The 25,521-nt window shown below is 41.9% G+C and overlaps 1 protein-coding gene across 6 annotated transcripts in view; it reads right to left on the reverse strand.

Annotated features, from left to right (window-relative positions):
• Nucleotides 1-17,558: 17,558 nt before the first annotated feature.
• Satb1 (SATB homeobox 1) overlaps nucleotides 17,559-25,521 on the reverse strand; it is an 88,958-nt gene continuing 80,995 nt past the window's right edge. For 3 of the 6 annotated variants that reach the window (XM_032900818.1, XM_032900819.1, XM_032900817.1), the window contains 3 exons: nucleotides 23,775-23,978; nucleotides 23,203-23,298; nucleotides 17,559-21,791 (listed from right to left, as the gene is read on the reverse strand). In XM_032900818.1, the coding sequence (XP_032756709.1) occupies nucleotides 21,276-21,791; nucleotides 23,203-23,298; nucleotides 23,775-23,978 (816 nt within the window). In that variant the 3' untranslated portion in view covers nucleotides 17,559-21,275. Of the gene's footprint in view, nucleotides 21,795-23,202; nucleotides 23,299-23,774; nucleotides 23,979-25,521 lie in introns of all 6 variants that reach the window. The other 3 variants (XM_032900822.1, XM_032900821.1, XM_032900820.1) reach the window with 3 other exon arrangements.

Below are 25,521 nucleotides of genomic sequence, written 5' to 3' on the forward strand. Positions count from 1 at the left end.
GCTCTCTGCGCATGGATCTCCCAGGAAGAGATCTTTTCTCCCAGGAGTGCTGACACACCTGAAAGCACAGGTAGGACTACCACTTCTGCTCTGAGGGACCCGCCAGAAGCCCTAAGGATGAAGGAAAGAAGGAACAATCTGAGACAGGATCCTTTCAGTTTCTGGCTGGGCCTGAAGCTGATTCTATGACACAGCTCTCTGTACCCAGATCCCTCTGGGAAGGAACTAGTTTCCCAGGAGGGTGAGCACCCATGAGAGCTTGGTTAGGACCAGCAGTTCTGCTCTGAAGCAACCACCCAGAGCTCTCAGGACACAGAAACAGAAGAGCAGTCTGGGATAGGATCCTTCTTGTTTCCATCTGCACCCAGAGCTGACCCTGTGCCACACCTCTCTGTACTCAGATCCAACTGGGAGAGAGCTGGTCTCGCAAGGATGCTGACACACATGAGCACAGGAGGGTCAAGCCACTGAAAGAAACAGCAAGACTAGCTAACAAGAAAGACAACCGGATGGCTAGAAGCTAGTGCAAACAAACTAAGCAACAGAAACCAAGGCCACTTGACATCATCAGAACCGAGTTCTCCCACCACAGCAAGTCCTGGAAACACCAACACACCAGAAAAATAAGATTCTGATTAAAATAACAACTCAATAATAGTAGAGGACATTAAAAACATAAATAACTTCCTTAAAGAAATACAGGAAAACAAGTAGAAGATCTTAAAGGGAAAACACAAAAATTCCTTAAAGAATTACAGGAAAACACAATCAAACAGGTGAAGAAATTGAACAGAATCATCCAGGATCGAAAAATGGAAATAGAAAAAGTAAAGAAACCACAAATGGAGAAAACACTGGAGATAGAAAACCTAAGAAAGAGATCAGGAGTCACAGATGCAAGTATCACAAACAGAATAGAAGAGATCGCAGAGAGAATCTCAGGGGCAGAAGATACCATAGAAAACATTGACACAACAGTCAAAGAAAATGCAAAACACAAAATACTCCTAACCCAAAACATCCAGGAAATCCAGGGCACAATGAGAAGACCAAACCTAAGGATAATAGGTATAGATGAGATCTAAGATCAGAACTTAAAGGGGCAGTAAATACCTTTAGCAAAATTATAGAAGAAACTTCCCTAACCTAAAGAAAGAGATACACATACACATACAAGAAGTCTACAGGACTCCAAATAGATTGGATGAGAAAAAACTCCTCCTGTCACATAGTAGTCACAAGATCAAATGAACTAAACAAAGAAAAAAATGTTAAAATCAGTAAGGGAAAAAGGTCAAGTAACATATGAAGGCAGACCTATCAGAATTTCATCTAACTTCTCACCAGACTGTGAAAGCCAGAAGATGCTGGGCAGATGTCATACAGACCCTAAGAGAACACAAATGCCAGTCCAGGTTATTGTAGCCAGCAAAACTTCAATTAACATAGATGGAGAAACCAAGATATTCCATGACAAAACCAAATTTACACAATATCTTTCCAAAAATCCAGCCTTACAAAGGATAATAAATGGAAAAAATCCAACACAAGGAGGGAAAGTACCCCCTAGAAAAAAACAAGAAAGTAATTTTCTTTCACCTAATCCAAAAGAAGATAGCCACACAAACATAATTCCAACTCTAACAACAAAGATAACAGGGAACAACAACCATTGGTCCCTAATATCTCTCAACATCAGTTGACTAAATTCACCCATAAAAAGACATAAACTAACAGAGTGCATACATAAAGAGGACGGAATTTTGCTGCATACAGGAAAGACACTTTAGTGACAAATACAGATACTGCCTCAGAGGAAGAGGCTGGAAATCAATTTTCCAAGCAAATGATCTCAAGAAACAAGCTGGAGTAGACATTCAAATATCAAATAAAATCAACTTTCAACCAAAAGTTATCAAAAGAGATAAGGAAGGATGCTTCATATTCATTAAAGGAAAAGCCCACCAAGATGAACTTTCAATACTGAATATTTATGCTTCAAATGCAAGATCAACCATATTCATAAAAGAAACTTTACAAAAGCTAAAAGCACACAGTGCACATCACACAGTAATAGGGAAAGACTTGACACCCCATTCTCATCAATGGACAGATAATAGAAGCAGAAACTAAACAGAGACACAGTGAAACTAACAGAAGTTAGTTTATTCTTCTCAGCACCTTATGTATCTTCTCCAAAATTAACCATATAATCAGTCACAAAACGGACCTCAACAGATGCAAGAAGACTGAAATAATCTTGTGCATCCCATCAGATCACCAAGGACTAAGGCTGGTCTTCAGTAGCAGCAAAAATGACAGAGAACTCACATACACATGAAAGCTGAACAATGCTCTATTCAATGATACCTTGTTCAAGAAAGAAATAAAGAAAATGATTAAAGACATTTTAGAATTTAATGAAAATGAAGGCAAAACATATCCAAACTTATGGGACATGATGAAAGCAGTGCTAATAGGAAAGCTCACAGCTCTGAGTGCCTCCAAAAAGAAATTGGAAAGAGTATACGCTAGCAGCTTGACAGCACACCTAAAAGCTCTAGAACAAAAAGAAGTAAATACACTTAAGAGGAGTAGACTGCAGGAAATAACCAAACTCGGGGCTGAAATCAACCAAGTAGAAACATAAAGAATGAACAAAACCAGTAGCTGGTTCTTTGAGACATAGATATACCCTTAGCCAGACTAACCAGAGAACACAGAGAAGGTATCCAAATTAACAAAATCAGAATTGAAAAGGGAGATATAACAACAGAATCTGAGGAAATTGAAAAAATCATCAGATCCTACTACAAAAGCCTATACTCAACAAAACTTGAATACTAGATGACATTGACAATTTTCTAGACAAATACCAGGTACCAAAGTTAAATTGTGATCAGATAAACCATCTAAACAGTCCCATAACTCCAAAAGAAATAGAAGCAGTCATTAAAAGTCTCCCAACCAAACAAATCTAAGACCAGACGGGTTTAGTGCTAAATTCTATCAGAACTTCATAGAAGACCTAATAGCAATATTCTCCACACTATTGCACAAAATAGAAACAGAAGGAACACTAACCAACTCCTTCTATGAAGCCACAATTATGTCTATACCTAAACCACACAAAGGCGTTACCAAGAAAGAGAACTTCAGACCAATTTTCGTCATGAATATTGATGCCAAAATACTCAATAACATTCTCGAAAACCAAATCCAAGAACACATCAAAATGATCATCCATCATGATCAAGTAGGCTTTGGCCCTGGGATGCAGGGATGGTTCAATAAACAAAAATTCACCAACGTAATCCACTGTATAAACATACTCAAAGGGAAAAAAAAATAGAGGATCCTCTCATTAGATGCTGAGAAAGCATTTGACAAAATTCAACACCCCTTCATGATAAAAGTTTTGGGAAGATCAGGAATTCAATGTCCATACCTAAAAGTGTAGTAAAAGGAATATACAGCAAGCCAGAAGCCAACATCAAGCTAAATGGAGAGAAATTTGAAGCAATCCCACTAAAATCAGTGATGAGAAAAGGCTGTTCACTCTCGCCCTACCTATTCAATATAGTACTCAAAGTCCTAGCCAGAGCAATCAGACAACAAAAAGAGGTCAAAGGGATACAAATTGTAAAACAAAGAGTCAAAATATCACTGTTTTCAGATGATATGATAGTATATTTAAGTGATCCCAAAAGTTCCACCAGAGAACTACTAAACCTGATAAACAATTTCAGCAAAGTGGCTGGGTATAAAATTAACTCAAACAAATCAGAAGCCTTCCTCTACTCAAAGTATAAATAGGTTGAGAAAGAAGTTATGGAAATGACACCCTTCACAATAGTCACAAATAATATAAAATACCTCGCTGTGACTCTAATCAAGCAATCTGCATGACAAGAACTTCAAGTGTCTGAAAAATGAAATTGAAGAAAATCTCAAAGATGGAAATATCTCCCATGCTCATGGATTGGCAGGATTAATATAGTTAAAATGGCCATGTTGCCCAAAGCAACCTAGAAATTCAATGCAATCGCAATCAAAATGTCAAGTCAATTCTTCACAGAGTTAGAAGGAGCAATTTGCAAATTCATTTGTAATAACAATAAAACCCAAGATAGCAAAAACTATTCTCAACAATAAAAAACTTCTGGGGGAATCACCATCTCTGACCTCAAGCAGTATTCCAAAACAATAGTTATAAAAACTGTATGGTATTGGTACAGAGACAGGCAGGTAGATCAATGGAATAGAATTGAAGACCAAGAAATTAATCCACACACCTATGGTCACTTGATCTTTGACAAAGGAGCTAAAACCATCCAGTGGAAAAAAGATAGCATTTTAAAAAAATGGTGCTGGTTAACTAGAGGTCAGCATGTAGAAGAATGAAAATCCACCCACTCTTATCACCCTGTATGAAGCTTAAGTCCATAAGAACCTTTGTGTTAACATAAAGATTCTTTATGTTAAGAACCTCAACATAAAACCAGATGCACTCAAACTAATAAAAGAAAAGGCAGGGAAGAGCCTCGAAATACATGGGCACTGGGGAAAATTTCCTGAACAGAACACCAATGGCTTATGCTCTAAGATCAAGAATTGGCAAATGGGACCTCATAAAATTGCAAAATTTCTATAGGTCAAAGGATACTGTCCATAGGACAAAATGGCAGCCAACAGATTGGGAAAAACTTTACCAATCCTATACTTGATACAAGGCTAATATCCAATATATACAAAGAACTGAAGAAGATAGACTCCAGAGAAGTAAATAATCCTTTTAAAAAGTGGGCTACAGAGCTAGCCAAAGAATTCTTAACTGAGGAATATCAAATGGCCGAGAAGCACCTAAAGAAATGTTCAAGATCCTTAGTCATCAGGGAAATGCAAATCAAAGCAAAACAACTCTGAGATTCTACCTCACACCAGTCAGAATGGCTAAGATCAAAAACTCAGTTGATAGCAGATATTGGCAAGGATGTGGAGAAAGAGGAATGCTTCTCCATTTTTAATTCCACTGCCTCTTGGAATATGTCTATCACCTTTGAAGGTTCCCTCAAATTTGAAAATATTAGGTTTAGTAAAAATTTTAATATCTCTTCCCTTCACCTGTGTAATTCCTCCATTTTTCTTTGTGGTTTGGAATGGTCCTAATGCTGGAGATAGTCTTGACTCTTTTTCACAGGAATGCCATCTACTTGAAGCTGCTGGGGACCAGAGGACTCTGCCCTGTTGTGCGGATCCCAGGCACAGTTCCATTGCCTGTCGGTCATTCAGGAGAGGGTCAGCTGATCCTGAACTGTCATGGGAGAGACTCTGGCCTCTTCGCTGCTATTACAACAGCCATTGCAGCTGTGGCCACTGCTGCTGCAGTGTCTGGGATTGCCCTCTCACAATCTGTTGCTAAGGCAAACACAGTGGACAAACTTAAAGGAGAAGTTACTGAAAATTGGGAATTCTAAATTTAAATCAACAGACAGCACTTTTACAGGAACACCTTGATCCCATATGGCCACCTGTCCTTATTGTCCCGCATGTTCATGTGACTCCAGCTTACAGTGGCCTTCGGTGTTATGGCCCTTGGCACCACAGTAGTTGGCCTTTTACTTTTTTGTCACATGCGTAGACAACATTCCCAGTCTGAGGCAGCAACTAAGCAAGTGTTGCTCTCCTTGGCCTTTGCTGTTTGGCCCATGGGCAGTAACACCATTGAGTCAGTTCCTGTTTTTATCCTGAGAACGTAAACTTGTTTTTGTCATTTCTGTGTTCCGGCTTTCATCCTGAGAGCATAAACTTGTTTTTCCATTGTGCTTCCAGGGGTTTTTCCCACCCAGTGGACTTGATGTATATATACTGTGAACCTCAGTAAAGCTTTGGCACTCTCATAGCATGAATGACCCATGTCTGTGTATTTTGTTAAATCCCCCAGGCCTATGCCCGGTTCTCGGTACTGTGGCGGCACGGGCACCATCAAACCATCATCTCAAAATTCACAGGGATGGGGTTGGGGATTTAGCTCAGTGGTAGAGCACTTGCCTAGGCAGCGCAAGGCCCTGGGTTCGGTCCCCAGCTCGGAAAAAAAAAAAAAAAAAAAACAAAAAAGAATTCACAGGGATGGACCTATGGCTACATCTGTACATGTAGCAGAGGGTAGCCTTGTCAGACATCAATGGGAGGAGAGGTCCTTGGTTCTGTCAAGGCTTGATGCTCCAGTGCATGGAGATGGGAGGAGGTGGGTGGGTGAGTGGGTGAGGGAACACCCTCCTAGAAACAAGGGGAGTGGGGATGGGATAGCTGGTTTCTGGAGGGGAAACTAGGAAAGGTGATAACATTCGAAGTGTAAATTTAAAAATCCAATAAAAAATAAAATTAAAAAAACTAAAAAACCCCACACATTTTCTTAGACATTTCTAATGTCTATGTAATCTCATTGTTTGTATATCTGTTGTCTTTTTAGTGTTTAAGTAATATATCTACTTTGTAAAGAGTTGAATAGTTATATCTAAAATATTTAAATTTGAATCCTTTTTATAAAAATAGATAAAATTAATATATCCTTTAATTTAAATTTTTCATTTACACATCTACTTTTTTAAGCCAGAAATTGTTCATTGTATCTGAAAGTCATGAAAAATATTAGAATATTGTCTATTGACAACGTTGATTTAATCCAAACTTATTTGATCTAAAAGTTTAATACACTTTCAACTATAGAGCAGTTTTAGGCTCAGAGACAAAGTGTTTAGGAGGCATAGATCTTCCCTATCTCCTGTGTTCATACACATCCCCCAAGAGTGCCAACATTGGAAATTCACACTCACACATGGTATCAGTGAACTCTCTCCCCTCCCTGACCCAGGCATGACAGAAACAACTTATGGCTAGAAGGGCATACTTGGGCTAACAGTCTCAGAGAGGGAGAAGTCCACCGTGACAGGAACTTGGCAGCAGAATGAGGCAGCTAGTCATGTTGCTGCAGGCAGCAAGCAGAAAGACATCAATACTGGTCTTCATCTTGCTTCCCCCTTCATCTGATCCATGAGATGGTGCCGCCAACTGCCAGGTTTTTCTCTCCTTGGTTTAACTTCTCTGGAAACACACAGACAAACCCAGAGACGTGTCTTCTAGGTGATTCCAAAGCCATTCGGGTTGACAATGAAGATTTCAGCCATCACACACATCGTTGTCACTGGAAGCACATTATTCACAGTAATCCTCATTCTAGTGCAGTGCATACCATGGGTTCAGACAGATTTACAACAATGTGGACTTGATATACAGTGCTGTATCATTTTCTGCCCTAGAATCCTATGTGCTTTACCTATTCATTCTTCACTCTCCTCTAGCCTTTATCGACTTGTCTTACATCCACTTTGAAATTTTTCCATATATTGGTATGATCTTTTTCCTTAAATATGACTCTTTGGACAATACACTGTGGGACTTTCTATTTAAATACATTTTTGCTTTCACTAGCTTCCTTGGGCTGCTGCTCTGGCAAGCTGGCAGCAATTCCAGCTTCCTTCTAGGACTGCAGGCAATCTTCCGGGCTAGCTAACGTGGCAGTACCTGTCACTGCTCTTCTGGCAGCTTCCTCTGACGCTCCTGGGGCAGAAATAAAAGCCTTGAAGACTTGACTGTGCACCAGACCATCTTAGGGTCCTAAAGCATCTCTGAACTGTTGACTTCTTTCTTGTAAGTCTGGGGTAGATGAAGCATAGAGAAAGCCCAGGGATGGCTGGAGAGTTGGCTCAGCGGTTAAGAGCACTTACTGCTCTTGCAGAAGAATCTGGGTTTGGTTCCCAGCATCCAGATGGTGGTTCAGGACTATCTGCAACTCCAGTTCCTGGAGATCAACCACCCTTTTCAGTGGTATCAGACATAAAGAAAAGGTGAGTGTCTGTTTAAGGGTAGAAGAAGAAAACCTACAGAATACAGGATTACGCTGTTCCTTGACCTAAGGCCCCTAGCTCTGCTGTCTCCTAGTAAACTCGCTTATCATAAACACTCCAGCTTTTTAGTTGTGCTTGGCAAAAATTATTAACATTGTTGTTGTTGTTATTATTATTATTATTATCATCATCATTATTATTATTGCAAAAGTATGCATCTTCCTTTACTAAAAGCAGACATGCCATTTAAGAAAGAGTACATCTATGTATCTTCTTGTTGTGTGTGTGGTGGTACTCTGTTCATGTGGAGTGCATAGAACAACGTGCTGGAGTCAGTTCATGCCTTCTATCATGTAGACATTGGATGGCAAACTCGAGTTTTCAAGCTTGGTGGCAGATACCTTTAGTGGCTACACCGTCTCCTTGGGCATTGAGCATTTTTTAAGACCATAAGGAATCATGATGTGAATAGATTTGAGAATTCAAGGATTCTTAGGTTTAGGATTTTATGACTAGGCAGAACAAAACAACAACACAAAACGATGTTTACATGTGATCTCAATAAAGTCACTTTCGCCAACAGAGCCACATTAACCCAATCGAAAACAAATGGTCATTTTCTGATGTATCAGCATCTTTTCACCAAAGATTATTTACACACACACACACACACACACACACACACACACACACACACACACACACACACATTGGTCAATAATCTGAAAAGAAAGTGCTGCCCTATCAAATGTATAAACATGGCATGACCAGAGGTTATTTTTCTTACCTCTCTGGTCCTTGGCAATCCAGGTAATGACTGGAAACAAACAGGAGGTCCAGCTCTCCCGACATGGCTACAGTGGTGATTGAAACTGTTTATAGAACAAGGAGTCTAGAATTTTGAATGAGATGCTCACCTGTTCATCCTCTGAAACATACCACAGAAAAGTTCTTTTCTTTTTTTAAAAAGAATTTATTATCTATAAGTACACTGTAGCTGTCTTCAGACACACCTGAAGAGGGCATCGGATCTCTTTACAGATGGTTGTGAGCCACCATGTGGTTGCTGGGAATTGAACTCAGGACCTCTGGAAGAGCAGTCAGTGCTCTTAACCCCTGAGCCATCTCTCCAGCCTGAGAAATTCTTTTTCATACTTGATTTCTGAAATCCAAATGATTTGTTCTTTCAGGACACTACCCCACACCTGCCCAGGTTCTAGAATGATTGTCCAATAGGATAGACCTTAAGCTGTATCCCTGAGAAAGACTAATGCAGAAATTCATTTTTCATTTTTCATTTTTATTTTGTATGTGTACGAGTGTCAGACACTCTGGAACAGTCCATGGCCTTAGCATCTAAGTCAACTCTCCAGCTCCTATTTGTTGCTATTGTGTGTGTGTGTGTGTGTGTGTAAAATTTTATCTTTCTTTCTTGTGCTTACATACCTCCGGCCCCACCTTTTAAACCTAGGAGTTGTTGTGCTACATAAGTTTTTTTGTTTTTTGTTTTTTGTTTTTTACTTTTTTTTAATTTATTTATTTTTTTTTATTATTATTAACTTGAGTATTTCTTATATATATTTTAGGTGTTATTCCTTTCCGGTTTCGGGCAAACATCTCCCTCCCCCTCCCTTCCTTATGGTGTTCCCCCAACCAACCTCCCCCATTGCTGCCTCTCCCCAACAGTCTAGTTCACTAGGGGTTCAGTCTTAGCAGGACCAGGGCTTCCCCTTCCACTGGTGCTCTTACTAGGATATTCATTTACCTATGAGGTCAGAGTCAGGGTCAGTCCATGTATAGTCTTTGGGTAGTGGCTTAGTCCCTGGAAGCTCTGGTTGGTTGGCATTGCTGTACATATGGGGTCTCGAGCTCCTTCAAGCTCTTCAGTTCTTTCTCTGATTCCTTCAACAGGGGTCCTGTTCTCAGTTCAGTGGTTTCCTGCTGGCACACGCCTCTGTATTTGCTGTATTCTGGCTGTGTCTCTCAGGAGCGATCTGCATTCACATTTTGATCATCCGTCTTGAGTTTCATTTGTTCTAGGCTTCTAGGGTAATTCAAGCATTTGGGCTAATAGCCACTTATCAATGATTACATACCATGTATGTCTTTCTGTGATTGGGTTAGCTCACTCAGGATGATATTTTTCCAGTTCCAACCATTTGCCTATTAATTTCATAAAGTCATTGTTTTTTGATAGCTGAGTAATATTCCATTGTGTAGATGTATTACATTTTCTGTATCCATTCCTCTGTTGAAGGGCATCTGGGTTCTTTCCAGCTTCTGGCTATTATAAATAAGGCTGCGATGAACATAGTGGAGCACGTGTCTTTTTATATGTTGGGGCATCTTTTGGGTATATGCCCAAAAGAGAGGTATAGCTGGATCCTCAGGCAGTTCAATGTCAATTTTCTGAGGAACCTCCAGACTGATTTCCAGAATGGTTGTACCAGTCTGCAATCCCACCAACAATGGAGGAGTGTTCCTCTTTCTCCACATCCTCGCCAGCATCTGCTGTCACCTGAGTTTTTGATCTTAGCCATTCTGACTGGTGTGAGGTGAAATCTCAGGGTTGTTTTGATTTGCATTTCCCTTATGACTAACGATGTTGAACATTTCTTTAGGTGTTTCTCAGCCATTCGGCATTCCTCAGCTGTGAATTCTTTGTTTAGCTCTGAACCCCATTTTTTAATAGGGTTATTTGTCTCCCTGCTGTCTAACTTCTTGAGTTCTTTGTATATTTTGGATATAAGCCCTCTATCTGTTGTAGGATTGGTAAAGATCTTTTCCCAATCTGTTGGTTGCCGTTTTGTCCTAACCACAGTGTCCTTTGCCTTACAGAAGCTTTGCAGTTTTATGAGATCCCATTTGTCGATTCTTGATCTTAGAGCATAAGCCATTGGTGTTTTGTTCAGGAAATTTTTCCAGTGCCATGTGTTCCAAATGCTTCCTAGTTTTTCTTCTATTAGTTTGAGTGTATCTGGTTTGATGTGGAGGTCCTTTATCCACTTGGACTTAAGCTTGCTACATAAGTTTTTAAAGCAAGTAATACATATCTAATTAATATTATATTGAGTGCCATCCCAGTGAATTTGGGCTCTGTAGCAGCTTTCTGTCAGACACACTGACAGCATGCGTCATCCTGCCTCTTTGGGTTTCTGGCGTCAGGGTTGAGATAGGCCGAGGCTGAGCCTTTGTGATTCCAGCAGTTGGGAGACCATTCGCCTCGCATCTAGGCATGGCTTTTGGGAAAATAAGGGTTCTCTGTAGAGGAAAGAAACTCTCAGTTCCCCACAGTCTCTATTTACATCAATAGAACTCTTTCTAGACTGGTTTGTTTCACAGAGGGCCACCTCCAGGACAAGTGTCAATCTTGTCTGAGGTCCTCCAAGGAAAAGCTTTCCGTTGTCCATGGTGCTGGCAGCTCAGGAAGGAGAGGAACAGGCTCCAGCTTCCGTAGGGGCAAGGAAGCATGATTTCAGGCGCAGGGGAATGCTCTCACAGTGTCATCAATATCACAGAGCAGATGGATACAGCAATTAGTGCAAAAATAATTTTGCCAAGAATATTAACACTTCTAGACTTTTATCAAGAAGCGGGTGAAGTTTAGACTCAATAGTTTTCTAAATTTGTAGATTATTTACTGGTGAGCAACAGGGTGTAGGGGTGCTGGACTTATACTCCAGAGGCCAAAGTAATTAATAGCAATAGATGAGTTGTTTTTATGCGCATCAAGCAAAATGTAGAATTGGGAGCAGAAAGATTTTCTGGTTGATGTGTGCTACAACACTTCAGACAAAATACTGAAACGATTGCTTTATCTCATTTTTCTCAAGTCACACAGAACAGCTTAGCTTAATGACTTGCATAGAGGCTAACAGACCTTTTCTGTAGAGGGCCCGAGAGAAAGCATCACTGGCTCGGTGGGCTACAGTGTCTCTCTTACAAGCATCTGTACTCCCCTGTTGGTTACACAAAAGCAGCTACAGAGAAGGTACTGGTGAAAGAGATGATTGTGTTCAGAAAGACTCTGCTTATAGCATGAGTGGCAGGTAGATGGGAACCCTGAACTAGAGCCTTAATCAAGCCATTTCAGCTCTGCCCCCCATACAGAGAAATAGTCTGTTAGGGCATTTATTGGATGTATCAAACTTATGAATAAGCTATGCAACTAAAGGCATTAAAATAAGTCGTCTCGGCATGCAGTTCCGAGAAGTTTTTCATACAAGAACGGACTCTGTAGAAGGAATGGCTCTCTTCTGAATGCTGCTGTTACTTACTGCCCAGGCCTCCCTGTCTTCTGACGCATCCAGGTTTTCTTCTCTTTTTTTAAGAATTATTTATTTATTTTATGTAAATGAGTACACTCTAGCTATCTTCAGACACACCAGAAGAGGGCAGCAGATCCCATTGCAGATGGTTGTGAGCCACCATGTGGTTGCTGGGAATTGAACTCAGGACCTCTGGAAGAGCAGTCAGTGCTCTTAACCACTGAGTCATCTCTCCAGCCTCACTATTTTTCTTCTTATATTGCTAGCTCTTTTTTTCTTCCTTTCATTATTATATATTTATTCATTTATTTATTCGTTCATTCATCACAAACTTTTTCCTTTCCTTTCCATTGGCCCAGTAGGAATTGTAAGCTGACCTGACACCCTAGTCAAGAGCAGTGGGTGAAAGTGATGTCCCTCATTATGAGGAAGAAAAGAGCAAACAAAATCCTCAAGAGAAAACACAGTGCTTTCCAGAGGTGGAGGTGCCCAGGGGGCAGAGGCAGGCAGGTCTCTGAGTTAGAGGCCACCCTGGTCTACAGAGCGAGTTCCAGAGTAGCCTTGGCTGCACAGAGAAATCCTATCTTGAAAAACCAAAAGTAAATGTAAGTGAATAAATAAATAAACAAACAGACAAATCTGTCTTTGTTTGTAAGCTGATGTATAGAAAACTTAAAATTATTAAATGATCTTACAGTAAACCCTAGGATAAATAAAAGTTTAGCACACATACATTGTTTCTCTATATTTAAAAACAAACCATGGTAATACATTTTTAAAGTACCGCTACATCGGAATAAAAATATGAAGTAAAGATGAGCAAGGGATGTAGGACTGCCTACCGGAAGATATAAAACATACTAGAAAAAAGTCAAAGATCCGAATAAACGAGATTGAATTGTTTTTATAGTTTTCAAAATTTATATTGTTGATAATCGTGTTTCCCTAAAATTTGTCTCTGACATTCATTAAAATCTGGCAGATCCCACCCTGCCTTTGGTAGGAATTGACAGGAACTGAAAATGCCCCGAATACCGAAAATGACTTTGAAGAAACTTTGAAGGTACAGCCATCAAAGCTTCAAGGCTGCTTCCAGAAGTGCAGCCAGCAAGGGAAGTCCAGGGAGAAAAACAAAGGGCAAAAAATCAAGGCAGACTTCAGAACTGTGCACATGTGCACAGTTGATCGATTTTGAGAAAGACGCAAAAGCTATTTAATTCTAGAAAGAATAAATGAAATGTACAGAATGAGAAAGAGAGAGAGAGAGAGGGGGAGAGAGAGAGAGGGGGAGAGAGAGAGAGAGAGAGAGAGAGAGAGAGGAAGGAATGAAAATTGGAAGACTAGAGAGAGCTGTAATATAGATGTTGTAGCATGTATAGCTCAAAGTAGACCATAGACCTGAGGTAAACCCTAAAATAATAAAACTTTGTTCATTAATTAATTTATTTATTTACTTTATATCCCAATATCTGCCTCTCTCCTGCCTAATCCTAATCCTAACCCTAACCCTTCGTCTTAGAAGGGAGAGACACCACCTCTGGCATCATCCCACATTGGCATGGCGCTCCCTGAATCTGATTCCTGTCTGTGGATCCCATTCCCCTAACTGGGCTGCCTTGTCTGGCCTCAGTGGAAGAGGAGACACCTAATCCTTCAGAGACTATAAAACTCTTAAAAGAGGAGACAGGAAAGAAATCTCTATGGCCTTAAACTAGGCATCCGACACGACATCGAAACAGAACCTTTAAAATACATACAGTTAGATCTTACCACAACGAAGGACACACCTGCTTCAAAGGATAGTTAGGAGGTTGAGACGATATGCCGTAGTCTGACAGGAAACACTAGCAAACTACATGATATATACGAGGATCGTCAAATTTCAGTAACATAAAACATGACCTAATAACAGGGAGGGAGGGCACAGGCCAGTTTGTGAGAATGGTGCCAGTCAAGAATGGGAAAGGGGACGCTGGAGAGATGGCTCAGCAGTTAAGAGCACTGGCTGTTCTTCCAGAGGTCCTGAGTTCAAATCCCGGCACCCTCATATCAGCTCAAAACTGTCTGCAACTCCAGTTCCAGGGAATCTGACACCTTCAAACACCAATGGGCATTAAAAAATTTTAAAAACGAGCAGAAAGGGTAGGTGGGTAGGACAACTGCAGAGGTACTGGGAGCTGCCTGACAGTGGACACTACCAGCTCTGTGTGTGTACGTACGCGTTATGTGAGACTTTGGTACAGTGTACCAAACCGTACATCCAAGAGGTGCATTTTTTATATCAGTCATACCTTACAAGTCTGATAGTTCCCACTAGTAAAATGTATAGGATCTCACGTGTTTCTCTGTCATTACCTTTGCTGTTTTTTTTTTTCTTTTTGTGTGTTTTTGTCTTTTACCTTTTTGTGTTTTCTGTAGAAATTCTGTATTACTTTTAAAATACCGTTTCCTGTGGATATATATGACAGTCTCAGCAAATTCTTTTTATAGTAAGATGCAGTAATGTTGCTATTTTTTTTCAAGATCATAAGATATGACATTTAAAGACTTCCAGAAGCCTCTTTATATCTTTCTATTTAAAACACAAGTAAAAAGCTGGTGCGCTGGCTCGGCCTGCTGCGTGCGACACTTGCTGCCAACCCATGACCTGAAGACCCACATGGTGGAGGTGGGAGCCAACCACCAAGCTCTTCTTTACCTCCACGACAAAAGCTGTGATGCCTGGAAGGATGTACACACACACACACACACACACACACACACACACACACACACACACACACACACACACACACACACACACACACACACACACACACACACACACACACACACACACACACACACACACATACACACACACACACACACACACACGCACACACACACACACACACACACACACACACACACACACACACACAGACACACACACACACACACACACACACACACCACACACACACACACACACACACACACACACACACACACACACACACACCCATCAATAGTAAACATTATTTCAAAAAGAAAAATAAAATCCACGGTAAAGGGGCTGTCCATAGAATGTGGTTCTTATTCCATTCTGTGGGATCAAAAGCTTTTCTACATTGTCTGTTCTCATTCATTCACTAATTCACTCATTCATTCATCCATTTCTCCACCAAATGTATTTCTGGGGCAAGATTTGAAAATACAAGCCTCTGATAGTAAATTTATTTGAAGGACAGCTGTGGATAGCTGCAGTTTATGTATTACCTGAATAATGAGAATTGCAGGATTCTGACGAGTGGTTTGATTTTTTTTTTGACATATTATCCTTTAAGAATAAGAAAACTGCCTCCATGAACGTCAGTATCTCCTAATGAAACTGAGTCTCATTTTGACTCAGAGGAAGTCTTCTGAACTGCACCATGGCCTGTGAATTCCTGAGTGCAGTTGGGATGTAGGCGCTGTCCAACCCAGCTTGGCTTTTCTCTGGGATTCCTTGATAAACAAACCCAGTGTAAAGATTTTATTTTATTTCCTCGGGCAAAGAAGGAGCCTGTCGTTCCGTTTGCTTTCCTCGGGCACATTGCAAGCATCGTCCCTGTTTCTTCAGGTCTATTGTAGTGGAGCCAACTCTTCACTCTCTGTCTCTCACCTGCCTCTGTCTATTTATTTGTGTATACGATGTCAAAGGAAACAAAAAGCAACGCCTCAAAATACCACCTTGAAAGGGAAAATGCCAACAAATTCTTTTCTGCACCTGAAGCTTTTAATTCTTTAATCCACCGTGGAATGTTGCTTAATTACATATTTTATTATGCAGAACTGAAAATTATGTACTTTAGTTTTCCGAAACGGTTTGAAAGCACGGACTGTTTATAAAGGGAGGCCGGCCTGCCTCTGCTTTTTCTCTTACAAATGTTTGTGGGGTTCTCCTGCGTTCCCCTCTTAAAACCTGGCTTTTGGAGAATTCTCAGAAAGCTCTGGGGAACAAAAACCAATATTTAATTTTATTTATTTACTTATTTATTTACTTTTTAGAAATTAGAAGACTCATTACTTGACAGAACTGTAACATAACGTTGCAGGATTATGATACGCAAAAACTGCCGAACAGCTGGGTTCCTTCTGTAGGTGCTTTGTCTTAATTTCAGAGTTTCATAAAGTATAAATAGAAAAATGTTAAGATTGTTGACTTGGAGGGTGACTATAGGTTTTCTCTTTCCCACATTTTCTTTTTCGTGTTTTTGGTTTGTTTTTACAATTTTCCTAGTCGTTTCTTGTGAAAAGAAAACTGGTGTGTATGTCTCTCATTCACACGAAGACAGCAGGGTAAAAACTTCTCATATGCTCGTTTACATCAGCGTTCAACTTCATCTTTTAACAAGCTATGTGTTGTTTTCTGTCTATGGAAGAACCAAATTGTATTGAATTTTCACTGTATTGGAGAAATTCACTGAGAAGATGGGGGATTGGATTTGAGGTTCCCATGGCCTCTTTGTAGCTGAGCAAGTCAGTTAACATACTTGAGCTTCCGTGCCCACGTGCCTTCGAAGTGAGAATGTCGGTGTCTGCCGGAAGTGCCTCCTAGTGGAATGGAGAGTTTTAAATAAGACACAGGGATGTCTTAGAAAATGATGCACTCTTCAGATTTTGCTGTCAGCTTAAACATGTTGGAGGACAATGTTAGCAGAGAGGCCTCAGCCAGCATCAGACCAAGTTAAAAGTGCAAATGGCTGGAGGGGAACTTATCTCCACAATGGAGATGCTGTTCAGCAGGTCTGTGCCCTGGACAAAACGCTCCTTTGCATTGTCTTGCTACAGAGGCATGCATTCACACACACACACACACACACACACACACACACACACACACACACACACACACGTTGAAGTATGTGTACTTTAACATTCTGACCTAACAGGCACTGTCAGATCTTTCACGGGGCGGGGGGCAGACCAGACAGTGGCAGCCATCACGTCTTTCTTGGAAGATGCTGGCCTGAATTAGAGGCTGTCACTAGCATGAAGCCTTGTTGGAATGTATTTCTGCCTGAGCTCTCAGTAATGAAATGATGGTCAGCATTTAACTGGGTGCGGAACAGACCGCTGGTCTTAGCTCTTCCCTTGCACACAGCTCCACTGTGTCTCTCAGCAGCCACACTTAAAGCCAAGCCCAAGTCAAGTGATCTGGTTACAGTAGTTGTATTAGCAGCCGGAAATAGCCCATAGGAAAACATGACTTCATACCCATCTTTGGCTCAAAGAAAACAGCCGCAATTTAACTTTACTAGTGTCATTTTTTTCTTCATAAAATTAAATGTGTGTATAAATATACATATGTGTAGAAGAATATAAGAAAGGCTTAAAAATGTTGCTCATATTTTAAACATTAATTCCAAACTATTTTTATTTAACATATGGTATTGTTAAACAGGTATAGTACTCTTGACATACACCGTCCACCACATTTTGTTAGAGGGCACTTTATATTTTATCAAAAATTGTGCGTTTTAATAGATTGTAGCTCAGCTTTTGTCCAAAGACATGCAAGTATCCACTATTTACATTTAAAGGACTGCTTCAGGGGGACACCGAATCCCTCGAGAGACTTCCTTCTACAAACATTTCTCATGGCTCCTGCAATGGAGCTGCTGGGTCCCCACGCTGCCATCCACATTTCTGGCTGGCTTTAGCACAAATAGTCCCATCTCCATTGCTAGAGTGCAGGCCGCACGCATTTTAATTGCTCTTGCTGAAAATATCACCAGGCAGTTCATAATATCTCATTTATTGAAAATATTGTGACAGGCAAGGACCAAAGGTGGACAAGGGGGACTAGGAAGAGTTTAGTACTAGCATGTGTGGGTCCCTCATTTCCACTCACTCCCGAGCCATTTCAATTTTTTCTATTCAAGCTATGTATTTTCGATAAGCATTGTTAACTATAGATACTTCTAGGGGCAGACGCTTAAGCTCAGAATTTCTTAGTACTAAATGCCAGTCGATACACATTTTATACATATGTACAGACTTTGTAACTCAGTGCCACACAGGTAGGGCACACACACACACCAGTCGCCTTCGTTTTCAAAGGTTATGTGTCAGCTCTGCATGTTGCGTGGCAAGAAGATACTATCGACAACATTTTTTGCATAATGTGCAGGTATTATATGGCCACGGAGTGTAATACAAATTAGTGGCAAAGTGCTGAGTGTAGGAATCTATGACAGACTCAGATGCACACGGTTGACTATTACCCGGAAATTACCTGACTCTGCTAAGGTTCTAACAGCACGAAGCACTATGTCATGGCCAGCGTTCAAACACCTCCGAAACGCTGGGACACAATGAAGCTTGTTAAAGGAATCTTACCAACAGCCATAGGCAACAAGAGAGACATGGGTGACAATGATGATGGGGCACAATCCAGATCACTAGGAGAAATCTTCTGAAATATGCTGTATTGTACAACTTTGCCCACTCCATTTTGACCACTGTGACTTGCTAACGTGCTTTATCCTAAAGTAACAAAACTAGGCTGACCTGAAATTTAAAATTATCTGATAATTTTGCCGGCACAATGACGTTGCTTTCCAACATACTCATTTCCTTAGGGTGCATCAATTCCAAATAATTCAGACTGTTAGGAACGGGAAAAACCTTCCTAGCAACTCGATTTCTCCTTCCAAAAACCTATCAGATTTTACATCTATTTGATATCTTAAGTGTTGGGCTGTTTTAAATTAAAAAAAAAAAAGGCATCAATTCTGCTCGATGCTCTGTCCACTCTTAAACCTGGGAAAAGGAGGCCACAGATGATAATCTGTAGTTAGCGGCACGTTACTTGTTTTGGTGTTTTGTTTTTTTAACATTTAAAACTAGCCTACATTATCTTAATTCAAATGCCTTTGGCTCAAGTAATTATTTTCCTAAACTCCAGCAAACAAGAAATTTTGCACTGTTTTCTCATTTAATAAAAAGAATCAGAGATTCGTTTGCAGCAACAGCAGCCTTCTGAGGTGTGCAGCTGCGTTTCAAAGTAAAGCGTTAGTGGAAGCCTCAAGGAGCCCGTTCTAGACCAACAGGAAGGCCCTCAGTCCCCAGGCATGAGCTCCCCACGCCTGAGGAAATGCTCCTCAGGAGGACGGTAGCTGCAGAGCGCTGCCTCCATGAACCTAAATATCCACTTCAACTCTCAGGGAACCCTAACCAAGGGATAGCTAGGAAAGACAAAGAGAAACACAGCAAATGCAAGTTTCCCTGGAGCCACAGCACGCCATGTCTGGGCCACGATGCAGCAGGTAACAAGACTCGGAATCCAGGGTTTTCCTCCTACTTCTTCATGGAGTTCTGACAAAGGCAGGCAAATCGAGTCAGAGCAATTCACCTTCCATACTTGGGACTTGTAAACCAAATCAAAACCAAACAGCCCACCGCCCCTCAAACTCTTCTAAGAAGGATTCATTTGTTCCCTTGATCCTGCTGCTATTGATGGCTTTTAAAAATGCACCCTAGCTTGAAGAAGAGTACCGCCCTGATTGGAGGACTGTGTGCGAAAAGCAGATACGGCCACTCCAAGCATCTAACTGCTACAGTAGCATTTCAGTTGGAGGCCTTGATTGTCCAGTGTAATAAGCAAAAGCAGATCACCATCTGCATTGTGGAATCCCACAAATATTGAAAACTGAGCATACGTGTAGCCTGAATCTAGTACCTCAGGGAGGGAGTGTTCGGTTGCTCTCCTCGGAACCCAAAGGCTATCACCAAGAAAGCATGAGCATGCACCTCCGTGGCCGGCCGTCTTGAGCTTGGCTAAAGTTACTTCACATAAGCAGACAAACTCTGCCATATCATACCGTACAAACAATTTTAATCATGTAGTTACAGTCAATAACCACTCCTAATCCGCACATTTCTGCATAAAGAAAACTGTGATACACTTATAAAAACAGCAGCTGTAACAAAATAGCTGGTGTTTTCATAGCCATAAACTCATAAAAAAGAAATACACCTTTATACAGAAACTTTATACAGATGTCGCTTTAAAATTGATTGTAAACCAAAGGAAGACACACCGCAAACATCGATTATTTTCACATTAATTGCATAATTTTCTAAGGTGATCTATTAGTTTTATTTACCTAAGCTTATTTGCATGATAGTAAAAATTGCATACAACAACCGGGACTGAAGCTTCTAGAGTGAATTGCTTGGATAACATAGACTTTTATAGGCAACTGTGTAAAGCACATTTTCTCTATTTAAAACTTTTAAGACACTTTGTTTTACTGCCCATCAAAATACAGTTATAAATAGAAAGGAAATCAGTATGGCAACAAGAGAAGCAACATTACATTTAACAGAAATCTCCAAAAACTTAATCATGACATGATGTTGCAGGATCGACAAATAAATAACACAAGGACTAAATTGTGTTTCACATTTTCTTTTCCTTAAAAAAAAAAAAAATCATGTAACAATGAGGATGAAAAAAATTACAGTGAACTTTTATTTCCAAAATAAAAAACAAATTTTAATTACGGCAGTGCCATATAATACAAGGCATTTGTTGGCATATGTCATCTTTAAACTGCATTCCACAGTTTATAGTTCTTCTTTAACATACAATCGAGTAACAAACTCTCTCTCTCTCTCTCTCTCTCTTTTTTTTTTCTTTTTTCTCTTTAAAATAAGGGGCCGGTTTCCAAAGACTAGTGTGGAGTGTTACAGAAATAATTAAAGAAAAGGCAATCATAATCACAGAAGTTATAATGCTTATTTGAGGCTCCAGAATAATAATAACCAAAAGGAAAACCAATTTCTGGTATCATGCTGACAGGGTACAACACCTGGGTGCAGCCCTTGAACACAAATTCTACCCAACAATCCTTGACGCTTCGCCTGGGGCCGCCAAGCAGTTTGTAAAACAGAGTAAAACCTCGAGTGCAGTCTGTCCTGTCCTTCTGACTTCCTGTTTGTGCAAGTTTCCGAAGATTCATTGGCCAAACGATAAACGATGAAGGTTTTTCTGAGCGAACACAAGGTGGACTGACTTCTCACGTTGGTAGGAAATACCAGGGGCGCGGCTGGAAACAGTCCTGTTCTCTCAGTCTTTCAGGTCGGCATTAATGTCTGTGCTCCCTTCCACGGATAGCTCTTCCTCTAGTTTCACTGAAAAAAGGGTGTTGGCGTTTTTATCCTGGACGCTCTCCTCCAAATCCTTAAGCAACTCCTCATCTTTGTACTCAGCCACATCCACCTCCAGGCCGGAGTTGTCCTTCAGCTTGCCGTGGTGCTTAAGGTAGTACCGCTGGTTCTGAAAGAACTTGATGATGGTGTACTTCGGGAGGTCCAGCTGCGCCGACAGGGTCTGGATGGCCTCTTCATCCGGGTACAGGCCGACATCTTGGATGAAACTCTGAAGGATCCCCAGGGCCTCCACGGAAATTTTGGTTCGTGGCCTGGTCTTCTGCCGGTTTTCCTCATCGGACTCTGCAGACGAGGCCACGGTGGGCTGCCGTGGTGGGAGCCTGGGGCCTGCCTGGGGCTGTGGCTGTGGCTGCGGAGGTGGTGGCGGTGGCTGCTGTTGCTGCTGCTGTTGCTGCTGCTGCTGCTGCTGCTGCTGCAAAGAGACAAGCAGACAGTCAGAGCTGCTTGGAGCCCGCGGGAGGGAGAGTGGGTGCTTGCCAAGCCTGTGCAGTGTCTGGGGGTGGGGTACTGGAGGAAGGTGGGGAGACAGACAGACACGCTGAGAAAGAGCAGGCCAGCTAAACAGCCCACAGCCCTTATTAAGTAAACAAATACACATCTGCGCTCAGAGCCCGGGCAGCTAAGAAGCCACGCAGCTCGCAGGGCTGCAGTGCCCACACCGATCTGTGGAAAAAGAGGTGAGCCTCACTCTCTGGAAAAGGATATGCACCAAAGGCGGCCGTGCCTGGCCGTGCTGCATTCACCACAGGGAAAGCATGGCGAGGCTGCATTTTGTGGCTTCACTCATTCTGCACACCTCTTGGAGGTGCAAGGATGTTCTATGAGACAGTTCCAATGACACACACACTTTCCTAGTGTTTGCACTAGGCAAATGCTAAGTTTTTTTTCCTTACCCCCTTCGAATAAAGGTTCACTCCATTCTCCGCCAGCTGGCGAATTGTTTTGTCTATAGTAAACTACGATGTGATTAGGCTTTAAATTTAATGTATACAGACACTTTTTCATAATTAGTATCTGCATATGTGCTGTAATTCCTATACACAATTATACGCAACAAACGTGTGGCGTGCGTCTACTGTGCACTCGACACCCATAATTCTTAGCAGCCAAGCCAATCAACCCCGGGTGCGCAAAGCCGCATATATCAGAACATTCGTCCCGTGCTTAAGCACTTCCTCTTATCCCCCTAAGAAGCAATTTTATTAAAAACAATTTACATTTTCAAACAAGTACTATTTTTATTACTTAGCATATATCTTTCTTGTCTCTGTTTTAGCTGAAACAGTTGGGTTTCAGGCTTCCACGATTATTTTGGTGCTTAATATCCTAAGGGATTCTCTTTTTCAATTTGTTTTATCTTTAATAAATACTCAAGGACTTTTTTCCTGGTGGATGGATAACTCTATTATTTTATCTACAGATATCTATACAGCAATACCAAGAAGGGATGCAAGAGACACAACAAGGCAGGTCTCTGGGACCCCAGAGGCAATGACATTTCCCTCAAGCTAAAAGCAACCTTCGCATTTAGCAGAAACAAGTCACACAGCTTAAATTCAACTAGCCACAGGAGCCCCAATACGTGGTCGGATCCACAGCCTTTTAATCACGTTCTTCATGGGCAGCAGCCTCTCAGCAGCACCAGGTCCAGCACAGGCTACATCAAGCACGAGCTGAACTGTTGGCATTGTGGGCTTTGGCCAGAGGCAAGGCCGTTCTATCACTGTCCGTTGTCTGTGTAAAAAGCCAGACTGCAGGAACTGGCCTTCACAACACCCTCCTTTCTCCCTTTCTCCTGGCACAGGAGACTGGTGCCCGCTCACCTGGGGGGCAGCATGGGGCCATGGTGCAGGGGTCAGCAGGCTTGGTAAGAAAACGCCTCTACACTCTCCTTTCCCAAGGGTGCTGGGAGAGGGGCTCTAAGGAAAGACAAACAGACATGACTCTCCCTGTGCTGCCCTGGGATAGGCGGGGAGGCTATGTGAGGTGAAAGGCCGGATGAGACCAGAAGGATAAAGCAAGATGGTGGGTGGGTTTCCCTCCCCCTCACTCTGGACAGACTCCAAGGTAAAAAACGTGTGACCTTCTACAGCACAAAGCTGGTTCCTTTCCTCCAGGGCGGGATGGTTTTCATTAGGGAGTAGGTGGTGTTTTAAATTCAAATTTTAAAAACACACACCGAAAAATACGTTCTAAGCTTTCATATTCAAAAGCCGGTGTTCCCCTGCCATGTTAAGGTGAGGACACTGCAACACAATAGCTGGAAATGTATCCCCTGAGCAAGATGGCAGTGTAATGGCTGTCTCCTGCGGGGGGAGGAGACCCACAAGTTCCCCTGCTAAGCTGAAGGCTTTGTTTAGTTAATGCTACACTGGATTGGCCAAGGTAAACGAACCTGAAGCTGTTCCGCTGGAACATGGATGATGTGGGGAGGCCTGTCGCCATGGTGATGCACGGCATTGCTCTCCTGCTCATAGATGGCATCGCGCTCAGGCTGAGGCAGACTGAGGAATCTTCGGATCATTGACAGGTTCTCCCACAGGGTTCTGTTTTCTGGAGAAGGGTCTTCTTTCCAGCGCAGCAGCTCACACAGCCATCCCTTAGGAGGAAAGGGTAACAGTCAGTCAGTGCTAGGGCAGGCATCGTCCGTGGATGCTAAAATGGAGAGCCCAGCAGATAACTTTGTCATCCACGCATCACACTCCAATCTGCTTTATGGTTTTTTTTCCCCCCTTTTAACCCGTTAAGAGAGGACAGTTGTGGCAATGGAGGAAGCAGGTTCTGTTTCTGACAGATGTTCAGAATTTCATCGTTAACAAGCAGACACATGTGCTGGGAAGATAGCTTGGTGGGTAACTGCTTACTGTGCCACCATGCAGATGTGTCCCAGAACCCAGGTAAAAGCCTGTTACCTGATACTCCAGTGATGGGGTATGGAGACGGATACCGAGGCTTGCCTACAGCCAGTCTAGTCAAAATAGGGAGTTCCCCCGCTCAACAGAGACCCCGACTCAGAACATAGGGTGGAGAATAATAAAAGACAATCAGCCATCAAGCTTTTGCCTCAACAGCTGTGTACCTAAGTATGTGACACACACACTGGAGGAAAGTGAGGACGCCAAGAGCAAGAGATCATTCACCACATGACTCACACATATAACTTTTCAGGGAAGAACTTCAGTGAGTTTTCAGAAAAAAGAATGAAGGACCAAAAAAATAAAAATAAAAATAAAAAATCAACAACACAAAGTGAAGAACAAACTCAACCACGGCCACAATGCCACCCTCTGTGACCCTAAAAGTTTCAACAGAGGACACTTACCACCACCTCAAGCCTTCATCCTGTCTACCCTACTGGACCACAAGCAATGGGGGTGGGGGGTGGGGGGGGAGAGCGCACAACTGCACTCTGGCAGCCAGAGCAGCCACCCCTCCAGCTAGTGCACTGCGTCTGACAGGACGGCTCACCCGGACAGACCAGGGCAGCTCCACCACCTCACGGGCCATTGCCCCAGGGGTGACCTATGACTGGCATTATTGCCCTGTCTCATAGACGGCAGCCTAGCCCTTCTGAGCACTCCCCAGAGATGTCCCTTCCCTATTCCTCTGCTCCCTCCCCACAACCTCACAGAGGCCATCTACACCCTTTCCCAGTCCCTGTTCCCCCCACTCCTTGCATGGACAAGCCCCACTGCCCATTTGGGGCTCTGCTTTTGGGAAACTGGTCTAAAACGAATGGCTTTCTTGGAAATTCCCTGGAAGCTTTTGGATAGGAATAGTCCACACGCTGTACCTCTATAACACAAATTTTAGATCTTTCCAGGGAGGGTTCTGCTTTTCACATTACTGTGAGATGAAGCCAGAAAATTACACAGTTTTCTTTTTTCTCTTTTCAAGCTGCATGTGCCATTCAAAAGAAATTTCTATTTGTGATAGTGGTGAAAAGAAATAAGGCCTTCTTCTCCCAGGTTTTTGTGTGTGTGTGTGTGTGTGTGTGTGTGTGTGTGTGTGTGTGTGTGTGTATACGTACATATGTACGTATGTATGTATGTATATATACATGGACTGACACATTAGTTTCCTACTAGCCTGCCAGAATACTCATGATTTTGGGTGAATTGTTCAAATTTGACTCTTGTTTT

Source organism: Rattus rattus, chromosome 4 (assembly GCF_011064425.1).
Source record: "Rattus rattus isolate New Zealand chromosome 4, Rrattus_CSIRO_v1, whole genome shotgun sequence".
NCBI classification, from domain to species: Eukaryota; Metazoa; Chordata; class Mammalia; order Rodentia; family Muridae; genus Rattus; species Rattus rattus.